Source organism: Equus caballus, chromosome 5, assembly GCF_041296265.1.
Source record: "Equus caballus isolate H_3958 breed thoroughbred chromosome 5, TB-T2T, whole genome shotgun sequence".
Lineage (NCBI taxonomy): Eukaryota > Metazoa > Chordata > Mammalia > Perissodactyla > Equidae > Equus > Equus caballus.
Genome location: NC_091688.1, coordinates 103,142,064 through 103,158,613, shown reverse-complemented (window position 1 = coordinate 103,158,613; position 16,550 = coordinate 103,142,064). Strand labels below are relative to the sequence as shown.

Here is a 16,550-nt window from a genome sequence, read left to right as displayed (position 1 = left end):
GGATCTATACAATGAAAACTACAAGACTCTCTTGAAAGAAATAGGCGATGACATAAAGAGATGGAAAGACATCCCTTGCACATGGATCGGAAGAATAAACATAGTTAAAATGTCCATACTACCTAAAGCAATATACAGATTCAATGCTATCCCAATCAGAATCCCAAGAACATTCTTCACAGAAATTGAACAAACAATCCTAAAATTCATATGGGGGAACAAAAGACCGCGAATTGCTAAAGCAATCCTGAGCAAGAAAAACAAAGCCGGCGGAATCACAATCCCCGATTTCAAAACATACTACAAAGCTACAGTGATCAAAACAGCATGGTACTGGTACAAAAACAGGTCCACAGATCAATGGAACAGAATTGAAAGCCCAGAGATAAAACCACACATCTATGGACAGCTAATCTTCGACAAAGGAGCAGAGGGCCTACAATGGAGAAAAGAAAGTCTCTTCAACAAATGGTGCTGGGAAAACTGGACAGCCACATGCAAAAGATTGAAAATTGACCATTCTTTTTCTCCACACACCAAAATAAACTCAAAATGGATCAAAGACCTAAAGATTAGGCCTGAGACAATAAGTCTTTTGGAAGAGAATATAGGCAGTACACTCTTTGACATCGGTTTCAAAAGAATCTTTTCGGACACTGTAACTCCTCAGTTGAGGGAAACAATAGAAAGAATAAACAAATGGGACTTCATCAGACTAAAGAGCTTCTTCAAGGCAAGGGAAAACAGGATTGAAACAAAAAAACAGCTCACTAATTGGGAAAAAATATTTACAAGCCACTTATCCGACAAAGGGTTAATCTCCATAATATACAAAGAACTCACACTGCTTAACAACAAAAAAACAAACAACCCGATCAAAAAATGGGCAGAGGACATGAACAGACATTTCTCAAAAGAAGATATGAATATGGCCAATAGACACATGAAAAGATGTTCATCATCGCTAATCATCAGGGAAATGCAAATCAAAACTACACTAAGATATCACCTTACCCCCGTTAGATTGGCAAAAACATCCAAAACCAAGAACGACAAATGTTGGAGGGGTTGTGGAGAAAGAGGAACCCTCATACACTGTTGGTGGGAATGCAAACTGGTACAGCCACTATGGAAAACAGTATGGAGATTTCTCAAAAAGTTAAAAATAGAAATACCCTATGACCCAGCCATCCCATTACTGGGTATCTATCCTAAGAACCTGATATCAGATATCTCAAGAGTCCGTTGCACCCCTATGTTCATTGCAGCATTATTTACAATAGCCAAGACGTGGAACCAGCCTACATGCCCAGAAACTAATGATTGGATAAAGAAGATGTGGTATATATACACAATGGAATACTACTCAGCCATAAAAAAAGACGAAATTGGCCCATTCACAACAATGTGGATGGACCTCGAGGGTATTATGTTAAGCGAAATAAGTCAGTCAGAGAAAGACGAACTCTATATGACTCCACTCATAGGTGGAAATTAGTATATTGAGAAGGAGATCTGATTGGTGGTTACCAGGGAAAAGGGGGGGTGGGGGGAGGGTACGGAGGGGGAAGTGGTGTACCCACAACATGACTAACAAAAATGTACAACTGAAATCTCACAAGGTTGTAATCTATCATAACATTAATAAAAAAAAAAAAAATAAAATAAAATAAAATAAGACATAAAAAGCAGAAACCATAAACCACAAAAAGATGGTCACAATTGCCTACAATAAAATCAAGAATGTGTGTTCATTCAAATAAATAAATAGATTGAAAAGGCACACCATGAAGTAGTAGAAATTTGCTGCATGTAAACCAACCTGAGATTAGTATCCAGAACAGTCTTTCTCAACCAAGGTTCCATCAGAGAATTAAGCCCTACAAGAAATGATTTAGGGACTGTTTTCTCTATTCTCCCAAGGCATTAAAAAAAAAAACGGTAATTCTGGTCTGGTATTACCAATCAACAAATCATCTCTGAAGGAAGAAACCACAATTCCAAGCCTCTTATTGTATTTACAAATAATATCGCAAATACAAAGTCTAGTACACAAAGAACCAGGCATACAAGGAAACAAGACATCATGAGCAAAAACCAGACAACAGCAACAGGCACACAAAGACCTGAGATACTGAAATTATCAGAGACTATACAACAACCGCGCCTTCTGTGCACCCTTGTCCAAAATATGATTAAAAGTTTTGACTGGAAATTTGAGAGTACAAAGGGAAACATTTTTGGGGGAAAAAATTGAAGAAACAAATAGAATTTAGAAAACTGAAAAAATTTACACAATAGCCAAATTAAGAACTCAGTGGATTGGTTTAATATAATATCAGTTACAGGAGAGAATTAGTAAACTGGAAGACAGATCAAAAGAAACAATCTACCATGAAGCACAGGTTAACAAAAAGATGGAATACATAGAAGAAGAACAGAGACACAGAGGATGAAATAAAAAGGACTAACATCTGTTTAACTGGAATATGAAAAGAGAAGAAAGAATGGAGAAGAGGACATATTTGTGTAGATAACGACTGAGAATTCCACAGAACTGAAAAAAGACACTAAACCACAGATTTAGGAGCCCAAAAAACACCAAGAAGAACAAATATAAAGAAATTTAAGGGGCCGGCCCCATGGCCAAGCAGTTAAGTTCGCACACTCTGCTTCGGCGCCTCAGGGTTTCGCCAGTTCAGATCTTGGGCACAGACATGGCACCGCTCGTCAAGCCATGCTGAGGCAGTGTCCCACATGGCACAACTAGAAGGATCCACAACTAAAAATATAAAACTACGTACCAGGCGGCTTTGGGGAGAAAACGGAAAAATAAAAATTAAAAAAAAAAAAGAAATTTAAAACTACACTCAGCAGAGTGAAACCACAGAAGGTCAGTCCTAGGGAGAACATCAAAAAGAAGCAAAAGAGAAAAAAAGATTATCTTCAAACCAGCAACAGTTTGATCGCAGCTGACTTATCAAAAGCAGCAATGGAAATGAGAAGACAGTAGGAACAACGTCCTCAGCATGCTGAAAGAAAACAGAGGAAATTCAGATGCTAGTTCTCAAAAAAATATCCATAAAAACTCCTAAAGAATCAAGGTCAAATAAAGACATTTTTCAAACAAACACAGAGAGTTTCTCACCATAGCATAGAAAATTCTAAAGAATATATTTCACAAATAAGAAAAATACCTAATATGGAATGTTACAAATCTGGGAACGAATAAAGAGCAAATAAAGTGGTGAAGACATGGGCAAATCTAAATGATAACTGATTCTATACAGCTATAAAAATAATAATAATAATGTATTGTGACATTTAATGACATACAAAACTTAAAATGCATGAAAACAGCATTTAAATTGGGAGAGATATAAACTCAACCTGTTCTAAGGTCCTTCTACTAACCAATGTGAAAGTAAAGGTAATGAGCAACATTGGACTGGATAATTTAAGGAAGCACACTGTGATTTCCTGCACAATCACTAAAAGAATAGAAACAACGTGTAACTGCCAAACTAACAGAGAGGAAAAAGTGGAACAAGGATAAAACGGAATGAGAAAAAAATAATCCAAAAGAAGACAATAAATGAGACAAGAGATACATAAAATGGGTTTACGATATAACATAAAATTAAAAAGGTTAAATTCATTAAATTTAATTATACTAAATGTAAATGGATTAAAAACTCTAGTGAAAGGCAAAGATTAAGAGACCTGATTTTAGAAATATAAGACAAAATCTAACCACACGCTGTTATAAAAGATACATCTAAAACATAAATTTAAAACATAAAGTGAAAATGTTGAAAGTAAAAGGACAGAAAAAGTCATGTCATATATATACTAGGCAAAAGAAATTTAGCATAGCTATGCTAACAGTATACAAAATAGACTTTAAGGCAAAAAAAAAAAGTATTTATGGTGCATGTTGATCACAGATGCAATCCATCAAAAAGTAGGTAATTTAAATTGTTAGATATTTCATAATAAGGCCTCAAAGGAAATAAAACAAAACTTTGACAGAATGATAAGGAGATATTACAAAACCACAATTGTAGTGTGATATTAGCATAAGCAGAAAGAATTCAGTAAAGACAAAGAAGATTTCAACAAAGGATTAACAAATTTGAGGTAATAGACAAATAGAGAACACTGTAACTAACAACTGAAGAAAACGCATTCTTCAAATACATGAGATATTTGCAAAAACTGACCATATCCTAGCCCATAAAACGAGCTGCCACAGATATAACAAACTGAAATCATACAGGGTAAGTTCTCTGATCACGCAATTAGGCCAAAATCAGAAAAAAAAGATTACTAGAAACTTTCATAAGTGGAAATTTTAAAACAAGAACAACTTAATATCCCAAAAGTCTAAAAAGACATCATAATGAACTTTAGATATATTTTGAACTGAATAAAAAAATGCTACATATCAATAGTGGCATGTAATTAAAACAATAATTTAAGGAAATGCATAGGCTTAAAATATGTATCAAAGAAAAAAAGGATGAAAATTAGTGAGTTAAGCATCTATTTCAAGAAGTTAGAAAAAGAGCATTGATATAAACCCAAAGAAAGTAGAAGACAGTAAACAATAAACATTCAAAAGTAAGGATCAACAATTCCCCCAAACTGGTTCTTTATAAAGACTAAAGATGTATTCAAATTTTCAATGGAACTTACTAAGACAAGAAAAGGCACAAAGAGCCAGTCAGAAAAATGAAAAAGTTTAAATCTACTACACATGTTATATACAGTAAACAGATCATAGAAAATATTTAGAACAACTTTGTATGCCAAGAAAATTTTATGCATCTGTCAACAGAATGGGTAAATAAATTGATCTATAGTCAGACAATGAAATATCATAGAGAAATGAAAATCAGTCATTTATAGCTACATTATATAACATGGATAAATATTAAAGATATAATTTAAAACTAAACTATAGTATTTAGGGATACAAACTGAGATGGTAAAACTATAAACAAAATTAAGCAATTACTTTATTAGTCAGGATAGTAGGTAGCTTGGTGGATAGCTTGGTGGGAAAGAGCATGCTAAGGATTTCTGAAAGGCAGCCAATATTATGGTTTTTTGTCCTGAGTGGTGGTTACAAAGGTGTTTATTTTATAATATTTTGTAAACTGTACATTTATGCATGACATACTTTTTCAGGAGTAGTATGTTTCACAAAAGAAAAGTTTAAAAAACCAAAAGCAAGTTCAATAAAATTGAGAATAGTGGTCATTTTGAGGAGAGGTAGGGACTGAACTGAGAAGGGTAGACTGGGAACTTCCAAGGTATTTGCAATGTTCTCTTTCTGAAGCTGGGTGGTAGGTACGCTTCTATTTCTTCTATCGCTATATTTTAATTGTACATGTACATTATGTATTCTTTTGTATGTACAATATCACCAAAACTACAAGAGATAAAAGAAAAAATTGATAAATTACAATTCATCAAGGGGGCCAGGTGCAGACCTACTCCACTCGTCAGCCATGACGTGGAGGCATCCCACATACAAAGTAGAGGAAGACTGGCAAACATGTTAGCTCAGGGCGAATCTTCCTCAAGCCAAAAAGAAAAGAGGAAAACTGGCAACGGATGTCAGCTCAGGGTGAATCTTCCTCACACACACACACAAATTAGAATTCATCAAAATTTAAAACTTCTGCAGTTCAAATGATAGCATCAAGAAAGTAAAAAGAAAAAAATGAAAGTGAAAAGATAATCCAGAGAATGGAAGGAAATACTTGCAAATCACGTACCTGAAAAGGGATCTGTATCCAGAATATATAAAGAATTCTTTCAACTCAATAACAAGAAGATGAATTACACAATTTTAAAATGACAAAGGATTTGAATGGACTTTTCTTTAAAGAATTATACAAAAAAATGTGCCAATAAGTAAATAAAAAGACGCTCAACATCAGTAGACATTGGGGAAATGCAAATCAAAATCACGAGATACCACTTCACACCCACTAAGGTGACTATAATAAAAAGGATAACAGGTGTTGGTGAGAATATAGAGGAACAGGAAACTTTACATTGCTAGTAAGAATGTAAAATGGTGCAGTCACTTTGAAAAAGAGTTTAGAAGTTTCTCAACTGTTAAACATAGAGATACTATCTGACCCAGTAAATCACTCCAAGGTATCCACCTAAGAGAAACAAAAACATACGTACACACAAAGACTTGTACACAAATGTTCACAGCAGCATTATTCCTAACAGCCAAAAAGTGGAAATGATCCAAATGTTCATCAACTAACAAATCGATAAACAAAAACCGGTGTATCAATATAATGGAATATTGTTTGGCAATAAAAAAAAGTAGTGATAAATGCTACAACATGGTTAAACCTCAAAAACATTATGCTTTGTGAAAAGCAGCCAGACACAAAAGATCACAGAGTGCATAATTCCAATTAAATGAAATGTCCAGAATAGGCAAATTTATAGAGCTAGAATGTCAATTAGTTGCTGCCTAGGGCTGGAGGGAAATTGAGAGGGACTGCTAACAGGCCTAAGGGTTCTGAAATATGTACTAAGATATACTGTAAATATACTGAAAACCATGAAATTGTACACTTAAAATGGGTGAATCTTTTGACATGTAAATTGTATCTCAATAAAACACTGTCACATCAGACAGCTTCTATAAATATTACTGCATTTTTCTGAAAGAAGGTCATTTAAAACTTTTAGAACTTGATCTTGCTCTGTCAGCAGTTTGCTTCTTCCTACCCCCATATCCTTCTCTATTTAAGGGGGAAAAATACAGGGGCAGAGTAAATATCAATTTTTTTCCACATGAAAAAGTGTAATATATTCACAGATTAAAAAAAGTAAAAGTATTCTCATTTGCTAAACAACTGATAACATTTCTTAGGGCTGATAAAGAATAAAATGGATTAAAAAATAAAGAAAATGGGCTATATATAAGATAATTTTCAAAACTCTGAACGACAGAGGACAGAGCTTTATACCATAAAACTTGAAGCAATTAATAATTCTTAAAACAAGTCAGTACAAGATAGGCAATATTCTCAGAACATTAATGTTTCCACAAATAAAACTTGGAGTACTTTTGCATCAGCTAGTATGGTAATCCTAGTTATTTATCCTTGTACACATCGGTCTTTCCAGGAAAAACTTCACAGGAGTGTTGTTTTACCGTTGACGTGAGGAGGAAGCTGCCGGGCCTTGTTAGCTGAGGAACAGATGTTCCTGCAATTGCCATGGCAACTGTCTGGCTGATCATGCTTCCGCTCTCACTTTCATAATCATCAGTGGCTATACAAATTGGTCTTCCTCTTTGATTGTGAGTTTCTGGAAAAAAATAATCCAAAAATAAATAAACAAAACTTCTGTTTAGCTTAATTAACAGTTATGGAGCATACAATTTCCTTTCCTAGTCTCCATTTCTCTTTAAAAGAAAAACCTGTTAACACGTAATTAGATTTACTTCTTTTAAACAATATTTTAAACATTAACTCAGTCTTACAGTAATAATTTATAGTTTTGTAGAGAACTTTAACTTGCTAGTGAAAGAAGATGTAATATAATAAACATTTCTGCTTTCAGGTGGAAACCCACTTTAGTGATCAAAATACTGGAAAAACTGCCTAACTATGAGTCCCTCAAAGGTAAGGAGTTGTCATCTTTGCATCACCAGCAACTGTCAAGGTTCTTAATTCATATTAGGTACTCAGTAAATGCTTGTTTTTGTTTTTATTGAATTGGAAGTATTTTATAAAGTTAATTGCTAATTTAAATACAACCTACAGTGTTTTCATTAGGGCAAACAGAGGAATTTAAGTAAATTCTAAATATGGAAAGCAAGAGCAACAAAATGTTGTGAGTTGTAGTTTTTAAAAAGCAACATAACTTCAACTTACTAACCCAGTGTTAGTAATAAACATAATTCTTAATATTCAGGTGAATATTAATTTCAATTATATATATGAATAAAATTGAGACTAAAGGCTATAGACATCTGTCAAGTTTTCTTGTATTTTTTTTCAGATGCACAGTACATGCTCATGCAAACACACCTACTTCCTAAAAGGTAGGTATAGAAATGTTATAACATCCTTAATTTAAAATTCATCATGAGAACCACTTACATGAAAATTGCAGTGGATTCACTCACACAGTCAAAAGTTTTTAAGTGAAATAGTTAAGTATTTAGTTTACTTATGTCGGTGTATATTTCTTTATATTTCTTTTCCTAAAATAAGATCTTTATCCTTGAGATATTTCCTAACACTTTTACACACTGAGATTTGTCTTTAAAATTTGACCAAAATATACTAAGTACCTGTAAAATCATACAGCTGAGGAACAGTTTCCATGATAATGCCAATAAGAGGGAGATACAACATGGCCACCCGAGCCTTTATCTGGGGGTCAGAGAACCGTGGGTCTGAGTCATGACTGGATAGTAAATTGTGTACCATATTGATGACTTTCTTGTGCAATCCAAACAGTCTGTTTAAAAAGAAGATGAAGAAGCAGCAGTAAGGTCACAGAGCTTAGTTAACATCTGTAAGCAAACAGTAAGTCATGGTAACCAATCAATTTTGTTCAACTTCTTAACTTTGTCACATATTTGCATGGACTCCTATAAAACACTTCTCATTTTTAAATTAATGAATATCTCTCTGTATAAAATAAGAATTGAGGGGAAAAAGAAATCCCACACAAATTCCCTTAGGAGTAAATCTAATATTATTTTACATTAACTCCTTATTAGTGCATTTTAACATTAAATAACAAGACTAGTTATAGTTGTATTTTAAAGCAAAAAAAAAGTAAATTTTAAGTAGCTATAAATTTTATTTCATCAAATGAGGTCTACTCATATTTATCCCAAATAAACTTTTATTTCCTTTTTCTAAAAGAAAAATCCTCTGCCTAATGGATTATGCAGTCCACAGGCTGGGGCTGCTTTTCGGCGGCTCTGTTTAAGCTAACGCTCCTTGCTCAAGTCCTTCATTGGGGCCCTCACAACTTTTCTAGACTTCCACTGCCCTAAGTTTCACCTGGGCTACTGCACTAGGAAGGGTCACTCACATCTTCACACCTTTTTTCTCCTCTATTCTTAGACTGAAGGTACTTTAACTATGCAAACCATTCTAATTAAAAATTCATCCAACTTCATCTGGCCCCTAACACTGCACCTAGCAGCAGTTTCAGATCTCACTTTCTCTCATTAAGCCTGTCACCATCAATCTCAGTAAAAGACCTTACCTCCAACTTCTTTCTTTTAGGAAAGAAAAAGTATTCTGAATTTGCTCTGGTCAGATCTTTTAACACAATTCCATCTTTATGGCTACCAAATAATCTTTCTTCTTGTCTCAGAAAAAGTTGTACTTTTTCTCAGAAAGTCATTTCCCCACATGTTCAATGAACTTCATCGTTCTTCAGTAGCTTCAATGTCCGGCTACTAAGCTCTTCTCTTCTTCCTTCAAATAAGCCTTTCCTATCTTGAAAATACATGTTCACTTGAAACTAGTTTCCTCCAGCTTATATAGTATTTCTGTTAGTAATAAACTGTTATACTATTTCCCCTGAATAAACTTTCTGAATGCACAGTCTATATCAAGTGTTTCCTTTTACTTAATTATCTACTCCCTTTCCCTGAAAACTTTCTAAATTGGTTACAACATGGTACAGCACTAGCTTCATCATTTTGTAGACAAATGATTTTCGAAGATACTTAACCTATTTCCCTGTATACCAGGGCAGAAACATACCTCAAAGGTGGTTGTAAGAAGTAAGTTAAAGAGTTTATATAACATGCTTTTAGCACAGTGCCTTAGCATTGTCCCCCTCAGTGAATATTATTAGCCTTTCTCTCTTTGAAGATCACACAACGGATTTAAGAGCTGGGATTTGAAACCAGGTAGTCTTTCTCCAGAGCCCTTCATCTTATCCTGCCATTTTACACAGCTCTATATGAAATCTAGCTAGAGATTCTTTCTTCTCCCTTCCAGATTTTTTATTCAGAAAGTATGTTTTTAAACCCTGTCAAGAACCACAGCCCACCTCACACCTGTCAGAATGGCTAGTATCAAAAAGACAAGCAATAACATGTGTTGGTGAGGATGTAGAGAAAGGGAACCCTCATATACTGTTGGTGGGGATGTAAATTGGTATAGCCACTATGAAAAACAGTATGAAGGTTCCTCAGAAAATTAAAAATGGAACTACCATATGATCCAGAAATTCCATTTCTGAGTAATTATCCAAAGAAAATGAAAACACGAATTGGAAGAGATACAGGCACCCCTATGTTCATTGCAGAATTATTTACAACAGCTAAGATATAGAAGCAACCTAGGTGCCCATCAATAGATGAATGGATAAAGAGATGTGGTATATACATACAATGGAATATCACTCAGCCACAGGGAAGAACAAAATCTTGCCATTTGCAACAACATGGATGGACCCAGAAGGTATATATGCCAAGTGAAGTAAGTCAGACAGAGAAAGACAAATACTGTATGATTTCACTTATACATGGAATCTGACAAACAAAACAAATGAACAAGCAAAACAAAACAGAAACAGATTCATAGATACAGAGAACAAACTAGTGGTTACCAGAGGAAGCAGGGGTTGGGGAGCAGGTGAAATAGGTGAAGGGGATTAAGAGGTACAAACTTCCAGTTATAAAATAAATAAGTCACCAGGATGGCACAGCATAGGGAATAGTCAATAATATTGTAGTAACTTTGTATGGTGACAGATGGTAACTAGACTTATCGTGGTGATCATTTCATAATATACATAAATATCAAATCACTATGACATACACTTGAAACTAATAGGATATGGTGTGTCAATATGCTTAAATTTAAAAAAGAACCATATCTAATTAACATATCTGAGATTTCATCTTCCATCTCTCTACTTGACACTGTTATTTGTATCAGACACTGTCATTTATACATTCTCTTCTCAGTATTTTCTCCAAATAGTTTCCATCCTTCCTCACACTCTCCCTCATTTTTCCCAAGTCTCAGATCTGGTCATTTGCTCTTTATGGTCTCCCTTTTGACTTCTTATATCACCAATCATGATTCCCAAACCTGAGTATGTATTCCTTATCTCTCAGCAGCTACCAGCCCCAGACTTCAACCTAGCTAAACTCTACCCTCTCGTCTTCATGAAGCCTTTTCATATGTCTATATTATTCAATCACCTGCAGCTATAAATACATACTCATGCAGGACCTGCCATATCCCATTTTAGATGCTGGAGATTAGACACTGTCCCCGCTCTTAAGGGGCTCACTTTAGAAAGAGAGAAACACAGGCACAAAAATACAATCATGTGTCGCAAAACTACGGGGACACGTTCTGAGAAATGTATCGTGTATTTAGACAAACTTAGATGGTATAGCCTACTACACCCATAGGCTCTATGGTACTAATCTTATGGGACCACTGTCAAATATGTGGTCTGCTGTTGACTGAAACATCGTTATGCAACACGTAACTGTAATAACGCAGTATTACAACTGTTATGTAAAGGCGTTAGTCTTCTACAGAACTATGTTTATACTACAAAATTAGCATTTAATCATAGTATATTGTTTCATAGTCTTAACTTCCTAACTATAATGAAAGTTTCTTAAGAGCATATCTTTGGTCAATTAGAGAATATATTATTGCTGCTCAAGGAATTATTCTTGATTTCTTAGCAAGCAGAGAGAGTAAAAAGAAAAGCATTCCTCTCAAGGATCGAAGACAACGTATGCTGTATTTTCTCTATATACCTCTAAAGAATGCAAAATTTGGAGATGAGATATGAGCCTCTCAAAGTCCATCATTCATTCATTCAATTAACAAATACTTATCAAGTGTCCACTTTGTACCAGACACAATCCTAAGGCACTGGGAATACAGCAGTGAACAAGAAAGACAAAGTGCCTGCTCTCAGGAGTTCACATTCTAATGGGAGGAGACAGATAAGAAACAAGCAAACTTCAGGTAAGTGCCCTATAGAAAATAAACAGGGTTAATACGGTTAAGAGTGATGGTGGCAGGGGCAACAGAGCTAATTTAGACTGAGTGGTTAATGAAGCCTCACTGAGAAGATGCTGTCTGAGTGGAGACCTGGAGAATCACTAGGAGGAAATGCCTCTGTGAAGATCTTAGGGCAATCTGAACACTGCTTCAGTCAGAGAAAAATTCAAGTGCAAAGGTTCTAAGGTGGGAAGGAGTCTGGGACACAGAGAAACAGAAAAAGGTCAGGATGGCTAGATTTTAGTACGGGAGGAGGGAAGAGAGTGGCAAGAGAGCCAGATATATAGGTCTTTGAGGACTATTATTAAAAGTCTGGATTTTATTTTAAGCGCCATTTTAAAGGCATACACTCACATTGACAATTTTAAGCAAGAAAGTGACATGATCTGATTCTCATTTTTAAAAGATCATTCGGGCCGCTGTGTAGAAAAAGGATTCAGGGAGGAAGAGTGGAAGCACAGTTAGGGGAGCAGCTGTGAGGATGGGGAGAGTGGCTGAATCTGGGATCTATCTTGGAGGTGGCACCTGTAGAATCTGCTAATGGACTACAGGAAAGAGTGAGAAAAGGAAGAAATAAGCAGTAGTAAAAACTAAGGTTACAATCCTATGTACTATGTTTAAAACTCTTCCCATATCTTGCTTAACTAAATAGACAAAGAAAGGGGCATAGTGAACAAAATTATCTGGACTTTATAGAAAATCTTTCCTAGTGTCAAAAACCAACACATTCTAGCTTGAAGGGTAAAAAAGCAGAAAAGAATTCTTTCATAAGTCCTATATTGTTCTGCAGAAACATAACAAACCTATTTTAATAGAAGTGATCCTCGACGTGAAAAAAAAATACATTGCAGAAACAGTAGATTGTTAGAACTCTATTCTCTCTATCAGACACTGCTGAGCACCTACACAACACCTACTTCCTCTGTCTTCCTTCTTAACAGAACTCATATTTTTTTCAGGTATACATTCCTCCCCGTAGAACTCAGGGGAAGCTGACTCCATCCTCAGGAGTAGATTCTAATTAGACTAGCCCTGCTACTTAAAGCAGCCAGTTAGCAAACTGTTTTGTCACCAGTCTGAGAAGAGATAAATGTTAATCAACTCATTGCTTCCTTAATTGAGAAGGTCTACAAAAAAAAAGTATGATGTAGGCACTGTGTTTAGTGACATAGTTGATTTATAATTAGGCACAGCTCCTTATCTTGTGCTCTGTAACAAGCAACCCATGAACTGACACTAGTGTAAGCGCCACATCTGAGCAGAACTGAACTAATCCATCCAGCAATCTGGCATTGCTCTGGTGACTGCAATAGCACAGGATAGGCAAGTGAGCCAAATCAGTCCAAGGGAAAGATTTACAATGCATGCTTGGGAAGAGGATTTCCCCTCTCCCTCCTGCTGGACATGAACAAGGAAGAATTTAATCTGAATTGCCAGTGGCAACTGTCTTACAGCCAGAAGAGATGCTAGCCTTAAGATAAAGCTGATGCTTCTAGTAGAGGTAGAGATATAAAGAACCAGAACCTGAGGACCTCAGTGAGCTGCTGACTGTACTGTGCTAAAAACCCTACCTTTCTTCAATTATGAAAAAATTAATTTACTTCCTCTAATAAAGCCAGTATAAAGAAAGGTTTTCTGTTTCTTGCAACCAAAAATATCTTGATATATATATATCAAGTAAAAATATTGGAAATACAGATTGAAATGACTGAGATATATCAGATATTAAAGAAAGCTAGTATGTTTAGAAGGTGTTTTCAGAATGTTTTTTTTCAAACAGTGGATCCCCTCTTTTCCCCAAATGATATCACATTCATTTGTCAAATGGCAAAATAGGGTGGCAAGCAGGGTTGGGAGGCCCAGAGTTTCATTCACTTGGTCTGCTCTTTCCATATTCCAACATCTGCACCCCGACTCGATCCTGCATGGAAATCCATTGAGGAACTCTTCAGAATCTATAGTTCTGAAGAACACGTGTGAAAAACTACTTCTTTAAGCTATATTCCTAATGTGGGAAGCCACCATTATGAAAAAACACGTCTTTCATTTGCAGATTTAGCCTTTCAGAATTTATCAATAAGCATCAGCTATGTCCCTGACTACTGCTAAGAACTTTACAAACCTCCTCTTTCATTCATTCAACAAATACATCAGAGGACCCTTGTAAAACCTGCTCAAAAGTAGCTCCTTTAGTAATCTCGAACTCCTACATGAGGTTAAGCTGCATTATAAACTCCTAATGATCTTTTTATGAGAAAAATTGAAAAAAAAAAAAGTAATTATTACCCAAATGAGTTATAGTCATACAGATTTTCTTTAAAAAACTATTAAAACACAAGTGCCCCATAGGGATGCTAGACCACAACAAATCAGGCTATTTCTACAAATTCAACCATCAGACAATATACCCTTCTCTACTTACTATATCAATTTCCAAAGATCCTCTAAAACTGTACACAGTTTTGGAATCTTTTAAAACCTACAGATATTTGCTTAAAGGGCAAATTTTGAAATAAAATGATACACAGTATGATGGCAAATGATAAATTTTCTTCACAAGGAATCAAACAGAAGACTAGTCTATTTTCCTCAACTGAAATGTGCCTACTATATATCAACATATCTAAGAGTCCATCTACTAATATGCCCAAATATTTTATGTACTATTAAGAAGGAAAAAAGGGACAAAGATGTGGAGACTAAACAATATGCTATTGAACAAGCAATGGATCATTGAAGAAATTAAAGAAGAAATAAAAAAATACCTGGAGACAAATGAAAATGATAACATGCCATACCAACTCACATGGGATAGTGCAAAAGCTGTATTAAGAGGGAAATTCATCGCAATACAAGCACACATTAACAAACAAGAAACATTCCAAATAAGCCATCTCAAATTACACCTAACTGAATTAGAGAAAGAAGAACAAACAAAGCCCAAAGTCAGCAGGTGAGAAATAATACAAATCAGAGCAGAAATAAATGTTATTAAACAAACAAAAGGCAGTAGAAAGGATCAATGAAACAAAGAGCTGGTTTTTTGAGAAGATGAATAAAATTGACAAACCCCTAGCCAGTCTTACAAAGAAAAAAAGAGAGAAAGCTCAAATAAACAAAATCAGAAATGAAAGAGGAGAAATAACAACAGACTCTGCAGAAATACAACAGGTTATAAGAGAATACTATGAAAAACTATATGCCAACAAAATGGATAACCTAGAAGAAACGGATAAATTCTTAGACTTTTACAATCTCCCAAAACTAAGTCAAGAAGAAGCAGACAATCTGAATAGACCAATCACAAGGAGGGAGATTGAAACAGCAATCAAAAGCATCCCAAAGAATAAAACCCCAGGACCAGACGGCTTTCCTGGGGAATTCTACCAAACTTTCAAAGAGGATTTAATACCTATCCTTTTCAAGCTATTCCAAAAAATTAGGAAGGATGGAACACTTCCTAACACATTCTACGAGGCCAACATCACCCTCATACCAAAGCCTGACAAGGACAGCACAAAAAAGAACTATAGGCCAATATTGCTGATGAACATAGATGCAAAAATTCTCAACAAAATTTTGGCAACTCGAATTCAGCAATTCATCAAAAGGATCATACATCATGATCAAGTGGGATTCATACCAGGGACTCAGGGATGGTTCAACATCCACAAATCAATCAACGTGATACATCACATCAACAAATTGAGGAATAAAAACCACATGATCATCTCAATAGATGCAGAGAAAGCATCTGACAAGATCCAACAGCCATTTATGATAAAAATTCTGAACAAAATGGGGATAGAAGGAAATTACCTCAACGTAATAAAGGCCATATATGACAAACCCACAGCCAACATTATACTCAATGGGCAAAAACTGAGCGCCATCCACCTGAAAACAGGAACAAGACAAGGATGCCCTCTATCACCACTCTTATTCAACACAGTACTAGAGGTTTTGGCCAGAGCAATTAGGCAAGAGAAAGGAATAAAAGAAATCCAAATAAGGAGGGAAGAAGTGAAACTCTTGTTGTTTGCAGATGACATGATCTTATATATAGAAAACCCCAAAGAATCCATGGGAAAACTTTTAGAAACAATCAACAACTACAGCAAAGTTGCAAGATATAAAATCAACTTGCATAAATCAGTAGCATTTCTATACTCTAATAACGAACTAACAGAAAAAGAACTCAAGAACATAATACCATTCACAATTGCAACAAAAAGAACAAAATACATTGGGGTGAATTTTAAGGAAGTGAAGGACCTATACAACGAAAACTATAAGGCTTTCCTGAAAGAAATGGATGAGGACATAAATAGATGGGAAGACATTCCATGTACGTGGATTGGAAGAACAAACATAGTTAAAATGTCCATACTACCTAAAGTGACCTACAGATTCAACGTAATCCCAATCAGAATCTCAATGACATTCTTTATAGAAATAGAACAAAGAATCCTAAAATTCATATGGGGC

The 16,550-nt window shown here is 35.2% G+C and overlaps 1 protein-coding gene across 24 annotated transcripts in view; it reads right to left on the bottom strand.

Moving 5' to 3' along the window:
• The window catches only part of DOCK7 (dedicator of cytokinesis 7), a 211,200-nt gene that overhangs the window by 63,369 nt on the left and 131,281 nt on the right, over positions 1-16,550 (bottom strand). For all 24 annotated transcript variants that reach the window (XR_011439396.1, XR_011439391.1, XR_011439392.1 and 21 more), the window contains 2 exons: positions 8,345-8,514; positions 7,199-7,353 (listed from right to left, as the gene is read on the bottom strand). Coding sequence is in view for 18 of the 24 variants with exons in the window: in XM_070268987.1 (XP_070125088.1) it covers positions 7,199-7,353; positions 8,345-8,514 (325 nt within the window). In the remaining 6 variants the exon portion in view is untranslated. The remainder of the gene's footprint in view (positions 1-7,198; positions 7,354-8,344; positions 8,515-16,550) is intronic.